Source organism: Antechinus flavipes, chromosome 4 (genome assembly GCF_016432865.1).
Source record: "Antechinus flavipes isolate AdamAnt ecotype Samford, QLD, Australia chromosome 4, AdamAnt_v2, whole genome shotgun sequence".
NCBI classification, from domain to species: domain Eukaryota; kingdom Metazoa; phylum Chordata; class Mammalia; order Dasyuromorphia; family Dasyuridae; genus Antechinus; species Antechinus flavipes.
Window position 1 is genome coordinate 16407264 of NC_067401.1, and position 21920 is coordinate 16429183.

The window sequence follows — 21920 nt, forward strand, 5'->3', positions numbered from 1 at the left end:
GGTATACGAGCACTCGCTTCCAATGCTGCCCCACCAGACCCAGTCCCCCGTGACCAGCGCAAGAGGTGGGCTGACTGTCGCCCCAGGGAGGAGTGAAATGGGAGCCTGTGGTACTTATGAAGAAGCCCCCACAGGATGCTCACCCTCCAAGGATCAACGGCTAGAAGAGGGCCACCAGTCCCACCCCCACTCCGATGAGCTTCTTGAGAAGGGCACCAGGATGTCTGAATCCCGAGTGGATCTCGGGGACAGGGGCAGAGCAAAGAAGGCTCAGAGAAGGAACCACAGGGGAAAAAAGATGGCTGCTTTATTGATGTGCCAAAATACCAATCGACAAAATTCCTTAATACAATCGCTCTCCTCGGAGAAGATGCATTGCTTAAGAAACAACTTTCAAGTGACATGATGCTTTAATAAATTAAGGAAATGGATTCCTCTTTTCACAGGACCATTTTCTCACTTCATACTCTTCACAAAATCCTCTCCTTTCTTGATGGAAGCCTTCAGCTCGGGAATAGCCTCAGCAACCATCTTCTGCTCAAAAGGGGAGAGCTTGCCGATGCCCAGGTTCTTCTCGATGCCTTTTTTCTGTAAGGGAAAAAAAAAAATCAATTCTGGGAATTGCAACAATTGAACTAATACCCAACACTCCCCCGCACCCCCCGTCTGGGCCGCAAAGCAAGGGCATCAACCTCAGAATGAGATCCAAATACAACGGGGAAAGGCTTAACAAAACCACAAGAAAACACAGTTTTTAGCACTATGAGGTTTTCTAAATCAGAATGATGCCCCCTAGGGGAGGCGTTTGACACACATCCCCCCTCCCCCCCAGCCTGACCCCATCAGCTGTGACCTCCCAAATCCCCCCCAGAGCAGAGTTTGCACTTCTTCCTTCTTATCATCACTAGGGGAGATGACTAAGGAATGAAACTGAGCTGCTTATTGCTAATTATTGCATTTACACGGCTTGGTATATACATAATGACACTCTGTAGGCCTGGCAATGAATGTCATCCCACTGTACAGACAGGGAAACTGAGGTACAGCAAGATCAAGTGTTAACAAATGGGAAGTGTTGGGGCCAAAACCTCAAGTTTTATTCTTTTCTCTTAATTAGATTTCATGGCTGAAAATGAAAAAGCACTGACTTCTGTCCTGCTCACGCCACTGACCAACAGTTTTGTGCTGAACGGGGCCTTCTGGCAGAAATCTGCTTTAGTGGGAGACCCGCTCCTGCTACATGTCATCAGTCCTAGAGTTTGTGAAGGCCCAGGCGTCCCGGCTGCTTGGAGCTCTGCACAAAGCGCAGCTGGGACAGGGCAGCCTCACCTGTCCGGGGGACAGAGGCCGGGGCCCTGAGGAATCTGGAAACCAGGGCACAGGGGGAGGGGAAAGAATGGGGACCTGGAAGTGCCGGCTCCCCACCACCAGCAGTCCAGATCTCAGAGCTCTCAAGGACTTAGGAGGTCCCTAAGAACTTAAGACGGCCTGGCTCAGTGGGCAGTGGGTTCTCAGAGGTCTGCGAGTGAATGCTGACTGCCTATAAATGGCGGCCGTGAGGCCAAACAAAGCACTGACATGTCCTTCTGGAGGGAGCTGGATTGGGGATGACCCGAGGCCCCTTCCCTTCGCTACAGCACTTGCACAAGGGGCCGCCCGAGGGGCTTTCTGCTTCCAGGAAAAGCTGGGACCTTGTTTTAGCACACACCCTTCACCCTGGTCCTCAGGGAGCAGGACCTGCTAACACTATCACACAGGCAGAAGCTCTGCCGGACAGCGGGCCCATTTCCCGAGTCCCCAGAAACATACCCCGAGCAGCAAGGGCGTGGAAAAGTAGGAGCACTCTGTCTCTTCTGATCTGACAAAAGAGCACTCCACGACTCCCTCCTTCCCATTCATTGCATCCACAACAGAGAACACAAATCTGGCGCCGGCATAGGCCATTGACAGGGTAGCAGAACCTAGAGGATAAAATCAGATTAGTAACAGTCTGTTCTGAAACCAGCACCACTCTTAATGCTCAATGGCTGAACAGCAGCACGGACTTTCAATTTCGTCACCCCCCTTTATTATCTGGTGCTTTCACTAGCCCCCGTCAAGTGCCCCGAGCCACAAGCAGGCTCACTCGCCGTGGCACAGACCCGAGGAGCCCCCAGCAGGGACCCCCGCCACGCTGCCCGTGAAAACCCACCTGCTCCGGCTTTGGCTTTGACGACCTCCGTCCCAGCCTCCTGGATCCTTCCCGTCAGGGTTTTCAGCTGATCCTCAGGAAACTCCACCTTGGGTGTACACTGGAAAGCAGAGCGGGGGGATCCTACACAAGCGCTCGCGTCTCTCAGAGCAGCAGACTCTGAGCTTCACCAGCACAGCCCACCCCACAACCTCCTGGACTCCAGCGGCCTCTGATTCTAGGAGGGTGGGGTGGCCACACCTCAGGACACAGGGCACGGCTGCCGTGACTCAGGTTTCTGAGAGCTGCGGTGGAACTGGGACACATTCAGCCTGTGGCCCATCTGTAGACTTCACCAGGCCGGTCACAGCCCTAGAGGCCACCCTAGGCCTTCCCCAAGGTTCCACCATGAGCTGGTGCCGGCCGGCTCAAGGTTCTGTGCCACAATCAGAGTAAGAAGACTTTATTGGGAGAAGAGACTCTTTATCAAGATAAAAAGTCTTCAAATGATTCTTTTATCCCGGGCTTCCTGGACCTTCTGATAAGCCAGCTAGATGGCACAGCAGATAGAATGCTGGGCTTGGAGCCAGGAAACCTAATCTTCCCAAGTTCAATTCTGGCCTCAAACACTTACTAGCTGTGTGACCCTGGGCAAGTCAGTTCACCCTGCCTGCCTCAGTTTCCTCATCTGTAAAATGAGCTGGAGAAGAAAATAGCAAACCACTTTGGTATCTTTGTCAAGAAAACCCTAAATGGGGTGAGAGAAATTAATATTGCATTAATCATTATTAATTTGTGATCCACTCTTTCCCTTTCTTTTCTATTAAGAATTGATTTCTAAACAGGTCAGTCAGTCTCTATTTAGAGGGAAGAACCTTTGCCTGGAGGAGAAACCCGCTAGTCTTTGATCTGCTCCATCACAGTTTAGGGCAATCCAGCTCAAGAAAAATAAACTAAATCCAAGGAAAAGGGCTCAGACCAGATGTCTTGTGGCTACAGAAACTCAATATCAGCCATTATTTCAGCAGGAGGAGCTAAAAACCTTGAGCCCACCTCCTGATTAAATCACTAAATGTCCACCAATCAGGGGTGAGTTCCTCCTGGCAAGGGAGTTCCCTTTCAGAAGGGATTTAAGGTGCTTCAGGATCTCCATTAGGAAGAGAAACCATCAATTTACTGATCACAAGCTAGCCTAATTTACAAACCAATTACAAATTACCCAGAAACTCTTTCCAGGGTTTCCTTGGTCATGGGTACCCTGAAGAGTAAGGCATGACTGAAAGGACTCCACGACAGACCCCGCCTTCTAGCTTAGCTAGAAGGACAACCCACAGACCCTTCTCTCCCACCTGTGCCCATCAGTGCAGCCATGCCCCCTTGGCAAGTCCCGTAATGTGCTCCACATCTAGGTCTAACCAAAGCAGATTCACTGGCAAGCCTCGTTAATGACACTCAGCCCAGGGCTGGCCCTGGAAGCTCAGGGCAGAAAGAACACTGACTTTCAATCTCCCCCTGACACTGGTTTGAGTCGGGCCAGCTCCCTCACCTCCTTGAGCTCATTTTCTCATCCACCAAAAGAGGACCCCAGGCAGCTCAGGGACCTGTCTGGTAACTCCCTTCACCTACTTCCTTTTGCACATCTTTAAACATGGGGATGGACCACATGGTCTCTGAGGCCTCTTCATACTCCAGACCCAAGAACCATGATCCCTTTAGAGCACAACATGGCTTCATTCCTCCCAGGCAACTATAGGAGAGCACACTTTTTAGAGGCCGGAAGCTGACCCCCTCCAGGGAGCACATACCTGAGAGATCAGGGGGATGATGGTCTTCCCGGCATGGCCTCCGATGACGGGGACGTTGACTCGAGCTGGATCTAGGCCCTGCCAGATTTTAAGGCTCAGTTAATTTCTAACCAGATGTTCCACAGTAAGTTTCTGCGTGACCTTTCCTCCAAACCTTCTCTCCTCATCCTGATAACACCGTGGCCCCCAAACCCACAACGCTTTATCAAAAACAAACTCAGAAGATAAAGAGTCAGGTCACAAAGCTCAGACACCACCTACAAAAGATGGCTGGAAGTGCATGAAAGAAATTGACTTTAAGGGTTCATAACCTATGAACTTTTTTTTTAAATACGGTTGAATATTTAACATGTATTGGTCAACCTGCCATCTGGGAGAGAGGGTGGGGGGAAGGAAGGGGAAAAATTGGAACAAAAGGTTTGGCAATTGTCAATGCTGAAAAATTACCCAAGCATATATCTTGTAAATAAAAAGCTATAATAATAAAAAAATTAATAAAAAATAATAACAAAAATATGGCCAATACCCACATTTTGTCATAATTGGTTTCCTCTGGAATTCAATATATTTTATTTTATACATGCAGGAACACAATTTGGAGAAGGGAAGCATAGTTTTCACCAGATAGCCAATGGAGCCCATGACAGGCAAAAGGCCGAGAAGCCTGCTCAAACGGGCCAATGATGGTTTAAGAAAGGTCGCCTGATGCACCTGTCACCCGCCACATGGTCAGCTGGGAAATGTTGCCCAGGCAGCCAGGAAACATAGGTGTCATGCGACACTTGCTCTGCAAAAGGCTCTGAGCTCAGCACATTTCCCTAAGCTCCAGGGCTCCCCAATATAAGCTGCCTGTCCATGGCAAAGACAAGGGCGGCATGCAGCTCACTAGAGCTTTTGGATGCACTAGGTTAAAGTTACATGGACACAGAGCTGTGAAATGAGCCTCCTTAATCCCCAAAGATCTGGTGTGACCAAGGAAACCAGTCACGGTCAGACTCCCTAAATCTGGCTAAGAGATACGGTGGGTGGTCGGAGCCGAAGTAAGCCTTACCTTCAGTTCTGCCACAAAAGTATTTGCTCTGACGATATCCAGGGTTGTGACCCCAAAGATTTTGTTGGGGTTGTACACGCCTTGTTTCTTAAAAACTTCAGATGTGATCGGGATGGTAGAATTGACCTGGGAGAGGGAACAGACAAGATGTCACTTCTCCATTTCAGAGATGGGGGTGGGGGCAGCAACAAAGCATCCCACCAGGTACCGACCGGCAAACCACCAAGTCCATCTGCTCTTAAAACCCAAGGGGCCACTCTCTCCTTGTCACACTAAAGAGAACGTGTTTTGGCACAATGGGGTGCTTGTTCCAATGCCTGAATTACTGGTGATAGGGCTGATAACCTGAGGCACAGCCTCAGCTACATTTCATGACCTCTAGAAAACTACCGGTGTGTTCATCGTAAGCTACTCGGTCTGGGGGAGGCTGAAGCTGTGGATGCCACCCCAAAGCACAGCCAGGCCTTTCAAAGTCCGGCAGCTAGGTGGAAAAATCCTGCCAGTGAGTCCAGTCCAGATCCTCAAGGAGAAATAACTAGATAAGAGGCTGGGAAAAGAGCAAGCACCCACCATGAAAAAGCAGGGAACCACCTTTAGCTACTGGATAAAGGCTGCTTTCCTTCACTGAGCACCTTCATCCAATCCTAACTATGATAGTAAAGTCCAAACTTAGCCCAAGCACTGGAAAGAGCAGAAGGCTCTTGCTCCATAAGTATCTTGGGGAAAGTTATCCACATGTGTCTGGGGGCTGTAGTGGGGCCTGAGTAGGGGCCAATCACACAGACTATTTCCACCAACAAGTCAATGGCAGCAGGGGATGGATGGGCTAAAGAGTAACGACTAAGCTCTAGGAGGAAGCCCAGACAGTAACCACAAAGGGCAAAAACCAAGAGATCTAGGAGAAAGAGAGAGAAAAGGCTGTGCGATATTAAAGGAAGAAAACCACCTAGATAAGACCTATTATAAATGGTCAAAGACTAAAAGGGAGTCTAATGGCATAGAGAGCTGGATAAGCCAGTCCTCATTTATGGAAACCGAGTTGGGGGAACCTATTTCGAGTACAGACCCACACTGCCACACATGTAAAACCTTCACATAGCATAAGCCCCAGTATGTGATAAAGACTTCAGAGATAGCTAGGAGCCCACCATGAAGCGACACGGAGGAAAGAGAGCTCAGCTAAGAGAACACGAGCCTGAGCAACTCTGTCGGTTAAGACGAGCAAGAGCAAGAAGACTGCTGAAGGACGACGGATTACACCCTGGTCTTACGTCATCCAAATTAAGACACACAAGCTTTCATCTTTCAGTAAATTGAAGAGTGACTACACTAAGTTAGCTGGAATCACCTTATGGTCCTGCTAAACTTCAAGATACAATCCGTTTATGTTTTTGTCAAAATAAAACTTAATCCCAAGAGAAACAAGCTCCAAAATAGAGACAATACCCCAAGAGGAGTCCGTCCCAGAGTGCCCCTCTCTGTGACAGGCCTGCCTGAGGCCCAACCACTAAGGGATGATGCTCACCGGGTTCGCAATAATACAGATCATGGCTTCTGGGCAATGCTTGGCACAGGCAGCAGCCAGAGTAGCTACGATTGTAGCATTGGTGTTGAAAAGGTCGTCACGAGTCATTCCTGGAAGCAAGCAAAGGAAATGGGAATCACTTTTCCTCCTCCCACTGCTGCCATCCTGGGTCCAAGTTTGGCCCTAGGGCGAGTGGGGAGGCCATGCTGGGGGCTCAGGCAGCAGCTCTACCAGACATACCTGGCTTTCTGGGGACTCCGGCAGGAATCACAACAACGTCACAGCCTTTCAAACAATCTGGCAGCTGCTCGGGTCCCATGTAACCTAGAAAAAAGACAGTTCACTGACTCAAAGAATCTATGTGGAAGGGAAATGGGCAAAATTCCAGCAGACCAAATATTTCAAATGAGAAAAGAGTTCATGTTTTTTACACATGGATCCCACTTCATGTTGTTTCACAACGTCTTTAAAACATTGGTACCTGCTCCATCCTATCATCCCCAACCAGTGTGGCTCCAGTCTGCCCTTCTTCCTCTGTGCCAGACCAGCGCCTTCTTTCCTCCTCAGAAAGAGATGGGGAAAGGGAGCAAGGAAGAAGGCATCTAGGGTTTGCTTCTAGGACGCTCTGCCTCTGGTGAGTAGCATCTTTGCCTCCCCCAAACACATCCTTTGACAGAGTCACCGACCAATGTGACAATAGAATGTGGGCCAGTACAGCCCATCTATTATTTTTTTTAATACAGATGAGGAAACTAAAAATGACTAGCAATTGGAAGATTTTAGACTCAAAATCAATTCTTCTGATTTCAAACCAGATGTTCTGTTTAAAAAAAAAAATCTCAACTGTCTCCTGAGAGGCATCTATCACCAAGCTTAGAATGGACCCAAATCTCTAAAGTCATTGATCAACAAAAAGTTATTATAACAGTCCCAGAAAGGGATGATAAGGGCTGCTTGGATTTTAATGAATTTTTCAGATCATAAGCTTTACAAAATTGGCACAACTAGAATACGACAAAATATTTTTTAGACATTTCTGCCTGTTAAAGTTCAAGATGGTACAAGTATCTTAAAAGTCTAAATCCATATTAACGATGAAGCTTTAGAATCATATATGTCTGATTAAAACTAAAAATAACCCACTAAAAATAGACTCAGAGCAATTCAAGCTCTGACTCTTAGTAAAAGGATCATTCATTCATTCAAAATAGAAGCCAAGGACAGATTTTTGTGGGCTTGCTGGCAGTACCTTTTACATTTGCTCTGGTCTCAATGTGGCTCAAATCAGCTGCTACACCCGGGGTATGAGCAATGTCGTAGAGCGTTAACCGGCTCACCAAAGGGCTATTCTTCAGGAGCAGCGAAAGGGGCTGTCCGATTCCTCCGGAAGCACCTAGCACAGCAACTTTTGCATTATTCTAGAACAAGGAAAAAGAAAGAAAAAGACAATGTCAACATTAATTGAAGAGACAAAAATCCAATAGAGTAGCCTGGCATCACATTTCAGCAGAAAACCACAACCTTCAGGAAATGTATAATAGCCAACTTCATTCATTAGAAAACATTTTTGGTGCAAAGTTTTGTCAGAAAGAGTTGTTTTAATATGATGATCAACTAGATGGGCAGCTATGTGGCTCAGTGGAATAGAGCATTGAAAAAGTCCGCGTTCAGATCTAGCTGTGTGATCCTGGGTGAGTCACTTAATCCTGTTTGCCTCAGTTTCCTTATTTGTAAAATAAGATGGTGAAGGAAATGGCTAACCTAGTATTTTTGCTTGGAAAGCCCCAAATGGGGTTAACAAAGAGGAGGACGTGACTGAAATTATTAACACCTTCACTTTCACCCCCAGTCTTGCTCAACTTGACAGTGTTTTGGTAGCATATCCAATAATTTCCATTCAAATCGTCTTACTGTTGACCCATAACCAAAACTGACCATTGCCCAACTACCACTGATAGCCAGGCAAGCCTAAGAGCCCTGGGATCAGCAAGTTCTGAGCCTCTTTCCCCTCACATATCCTTGCCCTGGTTACAATCTAGCCTCAGTGGCCACAGTCCAGGGAAACTTATCCCTGTGAAGATGGGGCCTGGTAATTTCCTTTGTTGAACCCCAATATCAGAAAAAGAAATGGTTTCATCAATGGAAATGACATTGTACCACCTGATTTGTCAGTGAAAATAAACTTTGTCACAGATTTAATATATGTCACAGATGAAATATAACCTATAAAATGTAGAGAATCTGAACTACTTGAGAGCAGGGATGTTTTGCTTTCTACTTATATTTCCAGTGCTCAGCACAGACTGAGCCTTTAACAAATACTTTTTTTCTTTTATTCATTCATTCATTTCTAACTAAAAACCTATCTATTAGAAACTTAAATTAAGGCCAGCATCCCTGAGACAATTCTACTCCATGGCAGAAGTCATGAGAGAATCGTTCTTTAGTCAACGGAGTATAAAAACGCTTTCCACCACTAAAGCTACACTAAGTTTTTGTTGTACTTCCTCACCATTTCACTAACCTAGCAGGTCTCAGCCCACAGAATCTCCACCTGGCATGATCTCAGAAAAGTTAGTCTTACCTCCTTACGGTAAGGAAGCAAATACATTTTGTTCTCCATATAATAAAAGCTCTAATGATGTGTTTCAAAACCCCATGACATAAGAATCTCACAATGAGAACCTGCTAACTCACTGCTGAGGCCATCTTAGCTCCAGTCTACACCTTCTTGTCAGCCACTGGAAGGACTAGGAAGGTGCCTGAAAACAAACAAAACCAAACCCTAAACTCGATATGAAGAGACTGTCATTGATAAAGGGAAATCTCCCTTTTCTAGATGTAAATCATCCACCTCTTGTTCTCCTGTTGTTTGAGAAGTTCAGTGATTTCCCAGGTTTCAACAATGAAATCTTCCTGCCCCCAAGGCCAGCTGCCTATCTGTGCCCAGCTGCTCACCCAGAGACAACTGGCCAGAGGAACTAAATCAAGGTAGAAAATAGGGACAGAAGTAGAACTGGGCTTGTTCTGGCTGCCTTCTCCCCAGATCACCGTGGCCAAGCATCAAGATCAACCAACAAGCACCGATTAGGAAGGCGTGTCCAGAGCATTTGTCCTCGAGGAGCAGCCTCCGAGTGGGAGTCCCCTGCATGGAAAGGACAATCACCTGAGGATCCGAGCAGACTTCCTAGAGGACAGAAGCTCTGGACTGAGAGGGAAATGGGAAAGTGTGGGATCTGCAAATAGAGAATATGGGTTCAAATTCCAGGCTCTGCTTTTTATTCTACTTAGAAATATTTAAAACCAGCTGCTTACAGGAGGCTGAGTGAGAAGACTTAGCAGCTAGCTCTTCTGCTCTCTTCCTGGGTCAATCTCCTCAACTGTAAATTGAGAGGGCTGGATCATGTGGCCAACAGACTTGTGAAGAGCGAGACCTCTTCAGATGTGGGTACGGATTGCTTGCTGTAGGGCATGGAGGTGGGAGATCAGGGCTGATGTGGCTGAACTAGGATGAGGTGGAGCCGGCTGGTCTAAGGTGAAGGAGAGTTTTAAGGAACATGCAGGGGAGGAGCGTGCACTTCATTCTAGAGCTAAAGGCTGAAGGACCAGAATGGGCCAGTGAATTGTCCAGCCTGACACAAGCACTTAAGTGACAGGATTCGCACCCAGGTCCTCTCATTCTAATATCACCAAACTGTGACTTGCAATGATGGGAGAAGCCTGCTCAGCCAGAGCAGATTAGTACCTGCTCCACAACGGTCAGACTTAGAGGATCCAAGTTCTATTATTCCAATTTTTCAGATGAGAAAACAGAGGCTTAACATGGAAGGGTCAGAGAGATGATTCAAAAACAAGGTTCCCACTTATTCCTAATTGGCTGAAAACATTCTCTTTCTTCACCTACATCCTCAAGAACCAAGATTATGGGTAGAGCCTGTCCCCCTCTTATAAATGCTTTATTACATCAGGGTTCCAAAGTGATCTCTATTGACAATAGTGAACATCAGGGATATTTTTTGGGGCCCAGTGGCAGATGTGCAACTTCAGACTTGAAAGACAGTAGTCTGGGGCCAAGAGGTTTGCGGGGGGCACACATAACAGACTATCCATACCACTATTTCCTCTCTATGGGCATTAATCAAGGAAGGGCAAACTGAGGTGACATCATCTTTCAAGTCCAAGAATGATCATTCCTGACCCCACTCCAAGAAAGAATGTGATTGGTCCAAGGTCCCACAGCTGGAGCCTGAACCTGGGACTTCTGCCCCCAAGTCACTGTCCTCCCCACTTTATTCCCCAGCTTTCCTATTACTGAACATAAAAGACTTTGCTAAATGCAACACTAAGGTACCGTTTAAAATTCATCCATGAATTCATACTTCACAGATGCTACCTGGCAAATCCCATAACAATCATACACTTTCTTAATTAAGAGGCAAGTTTAACGGGATTCCAAGGAATTAGTGAATGAAGCAGCATGAATTAAACAAGAAAAGTCAAACTTCTAAGTTATAAATACTGGGGAGTAAAACAGAAAAATGCAGACAATCTCTGCCCTCAAGGACCTTGCACTCTAATTGGGGAAGACGATACATAAAAGTTCCATTGTCAGGAAGATATAAAATCCTAAAGACTTAAGGGTGCGAGAATAAGGCAAATACCAAAATCAGAGGTCCTTAGGTTATTTAGTTAAGATGATAGTGCAATGAGATGCAAGCAAGAGACAGGCCACTCCATCTCATGGAGATTTCACTCTCATTCAAGTCCTGTGAGCAGCCGAGCAGCCAAGGCAAAAAGGACAGCTGAAGACTAGGGCACAACCAATGGGGCAATTCTTCCTGTGGGACCACCAGGTGCCTCCTGGGAAACACAAGGGCAGGAGGAAGGGAAAGATACTGGAAAGGGGGGACCGGTCTATGTATGTATAGACTCTGCCACCTGCCAAACTTAATATAGTCTTTAAAAACTTAGTATTAAGTTTGGCAGGTAGAGGAAGGATAGTTTGTAGCCAGTCTCATACATTTCAACTTGGCAAACATAATTAAGAAAAGTGATCCGGGAGCTGCATGAGTACACTCCTGAATGCCAGTTACAACATGTTCAAAGAGAGCTCCCCATTTACATTCTGAAAGGGCAGAACCAAGAGCTGTGACTCGCTTATTAAGAAGAGAACCATTAAGTTTTTTATTCTTCAACTATCATTTACACTTGAGGAAGTCCCAAAATGGGCCATATCATACATACCACTTAAGGTCCAAACACAACTTCTCTGTTGATTTCTCTCCTCTTCAAGGATCATTAGGCTTACTGATTTCCCTAGTTCTAGATTATTTTTCTGGGTCCTCCTCCACCTCCAGTGGTCCTTTCTTTTAGCTATGAGGTTCCTAACTAGAGTGGACCCTCAACCACTTTCTGATTTACTATTAATCTGCCATGCATGTTGATCTTTGGTTTCTATAATACCTGAATTTTTCTTGGGGTCCTCATCTCTTCTCTTCACCCTTAGAATTTGGTAAAATATGCCTTATTAGAACTTAGCAATCTAATAATTTAAACTGGCAGAAACATGGTCAATAATTAGAGAAAAAAAGTCCTTTACTCAGAATATAAAACTCCATTCAATAAAGATAATGCCTTTTGCTGGTAGGATAAGCCCTCATTCAGGGTCAATTTTTAACAAATTTAATATGGCTTCCAAGTACATGGCAGATTAATAACAAATCAGAAAGTAGTTGATGATCTGCTCCAGCTAGGAACCTCATAGCTAAAAGGACCACTGAAAGTGGAGGATCCAGAAAAATAACATAGAACAAGGGAAATTGGTTAGTCTAATGATTTTCAACCACTAAGTGCAGAGACCAGATACTCTAAGCTCCTTACCAGACTCATAACAATGTTCATATGAAACAATGAGTCATCAAGAAAGAGTTATGTTCTATATTGTATCAAGGATATACTGCAACATATTTAACATATATAGAACTGCTTGCCATCTAGGGGAGGGGGTGGAGGGAGGAAGGGGAAAATCGGAACAGAAGTGAGTGCAAGGGATAATGTTGTAAAAAAATTACCCTGGCATGGATTCTGTTAATAAAAAGTTATTATAAAATTAAAAAAAAAAAAGAGTTATGTTCTATATCCTGAATTTTAAAAGGTGGAAAAATTTATAGTAAATTTTGTAATGATTAGTTTGAAATTTACCTAGAATATTCAGAGTACTCAGAAATAGCAATGGGTGTTGGGAAGATTTTATTGTACCCTGTTTTTTAATTACTAATCATTTCAGGGATGTTATCTTCTCTCCCAATTAGATCATTAATTCCAACAGGACAGAACTATCTTTTTCTTTCCTTTAGAAAGCAAATAAAATGTACTCACTATAGAAAGTTAAAGATTAATTCACTCATATCTAAAGCAAGTCAATGGAGATGGGGAGGCCTAAGAATGACATCCCATTCATTTACTGAGCTAAGCAAAGCCCTGAGATTCTAGCCTACGAAAGATAAAGGACTGCTGTCCACAGACCTGGAGCTACCACCTGAGAAAAATTAAAGGATTAGGCTGTGGAGATCAAGTCCAAAGGTTTCATTGTATAGATGTGGAAAGTGCAGGGAAATGAGTAGTCTGAGAAAAGTTAAAGTTAAAAATAGGTTGATCTTTCCAGAGATGGAGGCTGGTCTCTTCCTCCTATAGCACAAGAAGGAATTAAGGTGGCAGATAGATTAACCCCTATCCCAAGTTACTAAGAGCCAAGTAAAAGACTAACTTGGAGGGGGGGGAGGTGCTTGGGGGAAGAGAGTCCTGATGTCTAAAAGGTAACTAGAGGTCTTCAGGATGATTCTCCACTAAAATGAGACACACTCTGAATCCTTTGCAACCACCCCATTCAGAAGCTACAGTATTAGACGTGGAGCCAAATTCTGACATTCATTTGCTGTTTCTTCATGTAAAAGATGGCCCAGAATGGTCTGCTTCCAGCTGATAAGTAAAAGCCAGAGAAAAATGCTAATATTGGTATAAGAAAGGGAGGGCGGAGGGTGAGGGGACAACCTGTTTGTACAAAAATATTAACAGCAATTTTTTGTGATGCCCATCAACTGGGGGAATGGCCTAAAACTTTCAGTCTACAATTATTGGGATGTTGTAGTGACAAGCACCGTGATTTCAGAACAACCTGGGAAGAGTTATATAAACGGATACAAAGTGAAGTGGCAGAACCAGGAGAACATTGTACACAGTAACAGCGACACTAGGACGAAAAACTGTGAATGATTTTGGCTGTTCTCAGGCTTGCAATGATACAAAACTAATCCCAAAGCCTCGGGATGAAAAATGCTAAGAGAAAGAACTGAGTATTGTCTGAATACAGACTCGAGCAAACTTTCTCTGCCTCCGACTCTCGGTTTTCTAGCACAAAATGACTGGCGTGGAAATGTTTTACGCGACCGCACATGCATAACGTGTGAGAGACTGCTTGCCTCTCAGGAAGAGGGGTGAGGAGGAAGGGAAGGATAACATCTGGAACGCAAAAAGGTAAGAATTGCTTTTACGTGGAACTGAGGAAGAAATAAAATAGTACATTTTTTAAAGACCTGAGTTCAAATCCTTACGCTCTCTCACGGGCCTTGTTGCCCCTCGGAACTCCCACTTTCCTTCTCTATGACCTGACTGAGGCCCTGGAACATCTTCATGCCCCACCACCCCCTCCCCGCACTGAGGGGGCTGGCCTCCATTTTGAGGACAGGCCTGAGCGCGCCATGCGCCCACCTTCCCCATCATGGCCCGGGGGGCGGGCGCTCTTTCCTTCCCACCCCTTCCAGTCCCTTTTCCCTGCTGACCGCTCCTTGCTTGGAGATGAATGGCGGGCACTTAGCACCTCAGAGGTGGCTGCCATTCCAGGACCATACAAAGTTCTTCACCTCCCCGGGCCTCAATTTCCCTTCCGTACGGAGGGGTCTCTCCCCGCTCCGGCTCCGTTACTTTGAAATTCCCTCCCCTTCCGAGCTTCAGTTCCCCCCCTCCCCGTACGCCCCCAGCTCTCCTGTCAGTCATCCTGTGACCTTAAGAAGCTGCCGAGCTCTCCCGGCTTCAGTTTCCCCCTCTGTAAAGGGCAAGGCGGGTCCTCGGGGCCTGCGCCTCCCAGCCCGGCAGGGGGCTCAGGCCTTACCTGCGCCGAGGTGCTCAGGCCGCGGCGGAGAGCGGTGCCGACGGGGCGGGCGAAGGAGGACAGCATGATGGAGTGGACGGAGGGCTCGGGCTCGGTGCCGGGTAGGAATAGGGCCGGTGACTCCAACGACCTCCAGCACGCAACACGCAGATACGCAATCACGCAGTAGCCCCGTTAGGCTCCCGGAATCCAACCCCGCGAGATTTGACGCAATCGCCGGCCACGCCTCCTTTCAAACCCGACCAACCTGAACCTTGTTCAATCTCGCGAGATCAGCCTTCCAAATCTCGCAAGACTCCCGCTTTCTAGTTCTCCGCCTTCCTGCTTGCCAAGGTTGAAAGGGACGCCGCGAAGGGGACTCAAATCACGCGAGAGTTGGAAGGCGTGGTAGGATTTGGGCCTTGCAATCTTCGGCTGTGTGGTCCTTAGCAACCGATTGCTGGCGGAAACGGAGGAAGAAGCACCGTCAGAGGTGGAGGCAGGACCGAGAAAGAAGGGAGGGCGGGAGGTACGGAGGGAGAGCCTGGGGATTACTAGAATAACAAAAATAGTAACAATAATGTATTAGCTAGAATAATGGTGATGATGGCAATGGTAATAAACGGCCACGAAGAGTACAAAGATGACTCGAGCCAGGGCCCACATACTGTCCCTGGGCCGAGCCGGGGGCCCAGAGTCGGCTCTGGCCAGGGGCCGTTACCGAGGGCCCTTCACACCCAGCGGGGCTTGCCTGCAGAGTCGGGGCCCCTTTTGTTTTAGACATTTTATCCCTTGCATTTAGAGCCAAGATGCTGAGAAAAGATCCTTAGGCCAGAAGGGGCTCGGACCAGCCTTGGAGGGTGGCCTAGAGCGCTGACAGGGTTTAAGTTCTTAACCAAAGTCACAGCCAGAATATTAGAGATAGGACTTGAAGCCAGATCCTCTCAGCTTCAGGACAAATCTCTGTTACACCATCGCTGCGTGGTAACTAACAAGAGGTAACTAAGACACGGTAACTGACAAGCGGTAACTAATAAAAGGTGATTAAAAGGGCCACGTACCGTCCAAGGACCGCATCGTGAGCGCCACAGAATCCTGCCCTCCTTTCCTCCCAGAAATCATTCACTTATCGACATACCCTTACAGATGCAACAGACGCACAGCATTAATGTAACCTGCTGAAATGGGGCGTGGGCTGAGCGCCCCCATTGTATATGTGGTCACTTATCTAGACTCAACTGGAATGTTTTCTAGGAGAGGGGTTTTTGTTTATTTTTGAAGATTTACTAAAGTGGGAGTAAATCCTGATTTCAAAACCAGCGCATGCTCCATGGCACAATCAATTCCATTCACCAACAATGGAGCATGTGCTGATTTTGAAATCGGGATAAACTGCCACTTACTATCTGTGTGAAATGTCCTCTGGAGAGTCTTGTGTGTGTGTGTGTGTGTGTGTGTGTGTGTGTGTGTGTGTGTCCTCTTAGCAAAGAAATGGAGATAGGACATTTTCCTATTTAGTCAATAAAGCATTTTTAAGTCCCAGGTCCTGATAAAATGACCAAAAAGTAAAACAAACTGCTGAAGAAGCTTATATTACATAGAGAACTCTTAAGACATTTTAGTTAAATTCAGTTTATGTTAACTAAAAAGATATAACCTCTCTAAACCTAAATTTAGATGGTAGATGAGACAAAGTGTTAAAAAGTCAAAATATTCTGCAGTAAAAAAGATATTAAAGTAACAGTAGGGAATTAGAAATAGTGATCTTGACTTCTCATAAACCTGGCCTTTGTTTATTTTTTATTGTCTTGGTGAATAAGGATTTTTTAAATATTTATTTTTATTGGGCCTTTTGTTTTTATGCCTCATTAATGTCCAAACATATCTCCTCTCTTTCCCCAATGCAAATATTAGGATAGAAAAAGGAAAAAGAAGTTTAACAACACTAATAAATTGACTATGATAGTATATACAATATGTGGAATAAGATTTTAATAAAACTGAATTGGATTTGGATAGATTAAAAATATAATTTGTCATTTAATCTAGAGCCCCAATTGTCTTTCTGATCATTCTATAATATACCTAGTCATATATGTATCTGTACACATATATATACTATACACACATATGCATATAAGAATATTATGTGCATAGAACAAGTTGTTCAATCATTTTTCAGTCTTATCCAACTCTTCATGAACTCATTTGGAGTCTTCTTGGTAAAGACACTGGAGTAGTTTGCTATTTCTTTCTGTAGCTCATTTGACAGATGAGGAAACTAAGGCAAACAAGATTAAGTGACTTGCTCAGGGTCACATAGCTAATAAGTGAGGCCAAATTTGAATTCAGGAAGATGAGTCTTTGTGCTTCCAAACCCAGTATTTTATCCACCGTACCATTTGGCTGCCCCATAGCACAAGTACATTTTGCTTACTATTTTTTGAAATCTTTATTCTTCACTGAAGATAGTGCATTATAAGTTCTTTGAAGTTGCTTCTTATGGACATTCAAATGATTCCTTGCATATCTAAATAACTTAAGCAGACATTTGAATTGAACTATTACTTCCTAGTAATGATTTTTAATAGTATTTTATTTTTTCCAAATACATGCAAAGGTAGTTTTCAACACTCACTTTTGCAAAACCTTGTAGTCCAGATTTTTTTCCCTCTCTTCTCCTCTCCCATTTCCTCAACACAGCTAGTAATCTGATACAGGTTAAACAAGTGCAATTCTTCTAAACATATTCCCATATTTGTCATGCTGTGCAAGTAAAATCAGATCAAAAATGAAAAAAAATCACAAGAAAAAAAAACCAAGCAAACAACAACAACAAAGTTGAAAATACTATGCTTTGACCCACATTTAGTCTTCATAGTTCTCTTCTCTGGATGCAGATGGCTCTTTCCATCACAAGTCTTGAATCACTTCATTATTCAAAAGAGCCAAGTCTCTCACAGTTGATCATCACATAGTCTTGTTGTTGTGTATAATGCTCTCTTGGTTCTGTTCACTAAGTGTCAGTTCATTTAAATCTTTCCAGGCCTTTCTGAAATCATCCTACTCATCATTTTTTACAGAACAATAATATTCTATTATATTCACATACCATAACTTATTCAGCCATTCCCCAACTGAGGGGCAGCCATTCAGCTTCCAGTTCCTTGCCATTACAAAAAGAGCTGCTGCAAATATTCTTGCACATGTGGGGCCTTTTCCCCTTTTGAAGATCTCTTTGGGGTACAGACCCAGTAAAGACACTGCTGGATCAAAAGATAGACAGTTTTATAGCCCTTTGGACATAGTTCTAAATTGTTCTCCAGAATTATTGAATTGTAAATGACTTTTTTAAGATGAAAAGAAATATATTTATAAAAGTTCCTAATTGTCCCTTCCCAATAGAATGGCTGGATTCCTTTTGTGTGAACCAACAACACTTTACAACATCCTGAATCAGGAGGCAAAGTTTTCTAGATTAGCAGAGCCCAACTATCTCTACTTACTAGGTAAGTTAGATATTACTTTCCTATTCATTTGTTATATAGGATTGGTCATTGAACATATATCTTGCACATGTGGGATTCTAAACTTGCCCATGTTGTGGAGAATGAATTCAGAGATGGACAAAACCAGGTCCAATAATTTCTCCTCCATGTCCAGCCTGAGCAAGAGGAGTGGAGTGGTGAAGGAACAGGTCTGGCCATAAGCTATGACAGAGATGTGTCAAGAGAGTGGTGCTGTAAATTGAGCTGGCCCAGTAGCCTGGTCTGGACGATGCCGTCTGTAAAGGTTACATGTCTGAGTGAAAGGCTAGAAGCAAGTGGGAAGTTTCTAGAGACAAGAAGCAGTTCTCCTGAGGTGCTGAACAAGTCGGTCTCAGAGGCAGAATATGATATTGTCAGGCTCCATAGTGGGAAGCAAACGAAGATGGGCCATACTTAGATAAAAGTCCAAGAAAGTCGGGGCCCAGAGTGGTTTAAGTTCATGCAAAAGGTATATTTTTCTAGTTTGTTTTGAATCACAATATTTGGGGAATCCTTATACATCTTGGTCTTCTGAATGAATTTTACTTGTCAACCTCTTCCAGCCATGCTTGCTTGCATCTCCTAAATGGGAAACAGTGGAGTTTGCAGGGCAGTAGCTACTTTACAGTTTGTATTTTGATAAGACATACAACAATGATCATAAAACACAATGGAGTATTGTTCATGTAAAAGATACATTTATGGATCATTGATTTCCCACAATACTTGGGACCAAAAGAGCCAAGATTCATTGGGGGAACTTTCTGATCCGTACTCTCTCAAAGTGGGTGAAGGTGAACTCTTTCCACAATGATGTAATCTAGTTTGGGAAGATTTTTTTTTTACCCCAAGCACTAGAGTCATTGCAGTATGAGAGGTGTAGAAAGCTAAGAGATGGAGAGGTCATAACTTAAAAGGGGCAACAGACATGGTAGTATCAGATAGAGCCATCCTGGGAAGTCAACACTATCTAGAGTCCCAATCAAAAGAAGTCATCATTCTCTAGCTTTCTGTGCCAAGAGAAGTGTTTGATCTATTGCTGTGTAGAGATTAAAAGGGCAATGATTAAAACAAAGAGCTTTGAACTCTATTTTCAACCCTGGTACCAGGTGTGATCTGGCCATTGCTTCCTTTGAGGAAATGGAAGGATTAATTAGAAAGTTAAAGAGTACCTTTCAGGGTACTGTTGGATTACCTGCCAGGATAAAACATACATTGCTTTTCTGTTTTAATTAAATTCCTTGTGCTCTGATTTCATGTGTCACTTACTATAGACAGATAGATTAGTGGGGGTTCTGTGGACTTAAATAGATGATAATCTTAACAGAAGTGAGTGCAAGGGATAATGTTGTAAAGAAATTTTTTTTCAAAATAAAAAAAATTAGAAAAAAACCCAATATAATGAACTGGATATAGCCATGTCTTATTGGGACCCATTTGGGTTCCATTTCTTTTCTTTTTTTTATTAAATGAGTCTAGTTTGGTCAGGCAAAGGTTCCCTTCTCTAGAACTTCAGAACTGCTCTAGAATATTTTTATTTTATTTTATCATTTTATTTATTATTATTATTTTATTTTTATTTCTAGGCTTTAATTTGATAGCAAAATTTAACAGTACAACTCTTATAGACCAGACCAGTTGTTTTAAATAATTGTTATACTGTTGAATGCCAAAAAGTCATTGGAGTTTTGCTGAAGTGACCTTGTGGAATTCTCGTTCTAACTTACATTCTTGAATTGGGGAATAAATACCATGTTTATTCAGCTGGTAGAAAATTTGTGCAGAACTGTAGAATTTGTTCTCCATTGAGTACTGACGCCTGACTGGCCCTTAAGGGGGATATAAAGTACTGCTTAAGGGAAATGAGAATAGCCGGAGTGTGTCAACTGCCTGAAGAAGTAGAAGATCCCAGTATCTCCAAGGAGGTTCCTGTGATTGGGACAATTTGAGAAGTAGGTACTGAACTCTCTGTTGCTAATCAAGAGATGATAAGACATTTTAAATCCTTTTTGGTGAGAGAAAGATGAATTGGGAATGATAGAAGAAGCCTCTTGGGGGAAGCTGTCGTTCACGATTCGGCGGCTGTCCCCTCTTCAACATCTAGGAGTTCAGCGTCCACACCGTCAGTGGCCCTGTGAGTGTAGGTAGTCATGGAGGGCCTTTGTCATAAAGGCCTCATGCTCACTGCCAGGAGGGGAACTGTTTGAATGTGGGGCTCGGCTGGGATGATTTACACCCCACGCAGAGGGTGAAGGTGGGAGATTGCCCAACAGCAAAAGGACAGGGAGAGGCGAAGGATACCTGTGGTTATGTTACAGACTAGCTCCATGATTGGCTGTTGGAAAGAGGCCGGGATCCTTCCAGCCTTTGGAGAGTAGATCACTCGCCCCTAGAGTTCATGCTGAGGCCCTCACTTTGGATACCACTCTTGTGGAAGTCAAGATTGTGACTCAGATATATCATTTGTCCTAAATGTAGCTTGTTTTTACTCATATTATTGTTTTTAAAAGTTTCGTTGGGGAGGAAGTGTCACAGGATGATAATGGTCCTCAAGTCTGACCCCCTCGTTCTACTGAGGTAGCTGAGGGTCATCCCCAGTCTCATCTAGTTTGTTACAGAAGAACAATAAGCCTAAGCCTTCTAATTCCCTGTCCAGCAAGAAGCAGGCTCCAGAAGGGTTTATTTCAGAGACAGTTTGGAAAAGCTGCAGGAAATAAATTGTGTAATTCTGGGAATGGAGGGGAAAGTTGAAACCTGGGGATCCTCTAATAGAAATTCAAGCCCACTGCTTGATGGGATGGAGCCAGAGTGATCTCCCTCAACAAGAAAAGGTGAGGCAGGCAAAAGCCAGCAGAGGAACAAATTCATGAGAGGGTTTTCACTTTTTGCATCGAGATGTCCTGAATTCTGGTGTAGGTGAAGAAAAAAAGAATATTGTAAATTCACTTCCATTCCATAAGCATCTCTTCCATTTAAGGAAACAAGCATATTTCCTTACTTTTTTTAAGGAAAATGGAAACCGATCCTGCCCTCAAGAAGCTTACACTCTGCTGAGGGAAAACCCTATGTCCGCCAAGGGTAAAAGTCCCACTTTCTGGGCAGGCAAACCCTGGTGAGTGGGAGGATCCAGAAAGGCTTTAGTGCTTGAGTGAGGCTTCCGATCCCCAGGGATGTGAGTGACAAGGGACAGTGTTCCAGGATATAGAGTGTGTAGTGCAAACCGCACAAAACCATTCAACCAGGAGAGCTGACACTGCTGGCTCCGGCTCTCCTGCATCAACCTCAGTGACTGTTACCTGCTTTCCATTTTCAGATGTCCGAACCAAGCGAGAATATGATGAAAGCCACATCATCACAGCTCAGAGGATGAAACAGGTACTTTGTGGGGCTGCAGGATCTGACCTTTGTAGTCAACCCTGGGTCTCCCTTTGTTTCTCCTCTCCCTTCTCATCATGCTGTGGTGGACAGACCCAAGGCTCGAAATCAGAGCTGCTGGCCCTATCCCACACAACTCCATGAGCCTCAGTTTCCTCATCTTTAATATGGAGGTGATAATATTTATGTTACTTCCCTTAATATATTCTGTTCCAGTCAGACCAGCCTGCCTGGTTATTCCCTGAATAATATATAATTCTGTATAGACTTATATCTATTTAGCTTGTTTCTTCAATAGAATATCAGCCCACTGAGAATAGG

The 21920-nt window shown here is 44.4% G+C and overlaps 2 protein-coding genes across 2 annotated transcripts in view; one reads left to right on the top strand and one right to left on the bottom strand.

The window, feature by feature from the left end:
• Window positions 1-290: 290 nt before the first annotated feature.
• Window positions 291-14867, bottom strand: MDH2 (malate dehydrogenase 2). The gene is made up of 9 exons (XM_051991886.1): window positions 14719-14867; window positions 7801-7969; window positions 6792-6875; window positions 6552-6661; window positions 5027-5152; window positions 3976-4053; window positions 2192-2291; window positions 1810-1961; window positions 291-588 (listed from the first exon to the last, which is right to left on the bottom strand). The coding sequence occupies exons 1-9, from the start codon at window positions 14782-14784 to the stop codon at window positions 457-459; spliced, it is 1017 nt and encodes a 338-aa protein (XP_051847846.1). The 5' UTR covers window positions 14785-14867; the 3' UTR covers window positions 291-456.
• Window positions 14868-14956: 89 nt separating this feature from the next.
• Window positions 14957-21920, top strand: part of STYXL1 (serine/threonine/tyrosine interacting like 1) — a 49023-nt gene continuing 42059 nt past the window's right edge. Inside the window, exons 1-3 of the mRNA XM_051991887.1 lie at window positions 14957-15190; window positions 18103-18206; window positions 21538-21599. Of these exons, the coding sequence (XP_051847847.1) occupies window positions 18104-18206; window positions 21538-21599 (165 nt within the window). The 5' untranslated portion in view covers window positions 14957-15190; window position 18103. The remainder of the gene's footprint in view (window positions 15191-18102; window positions 18207-21537; window positions 21600-21920) is intronic.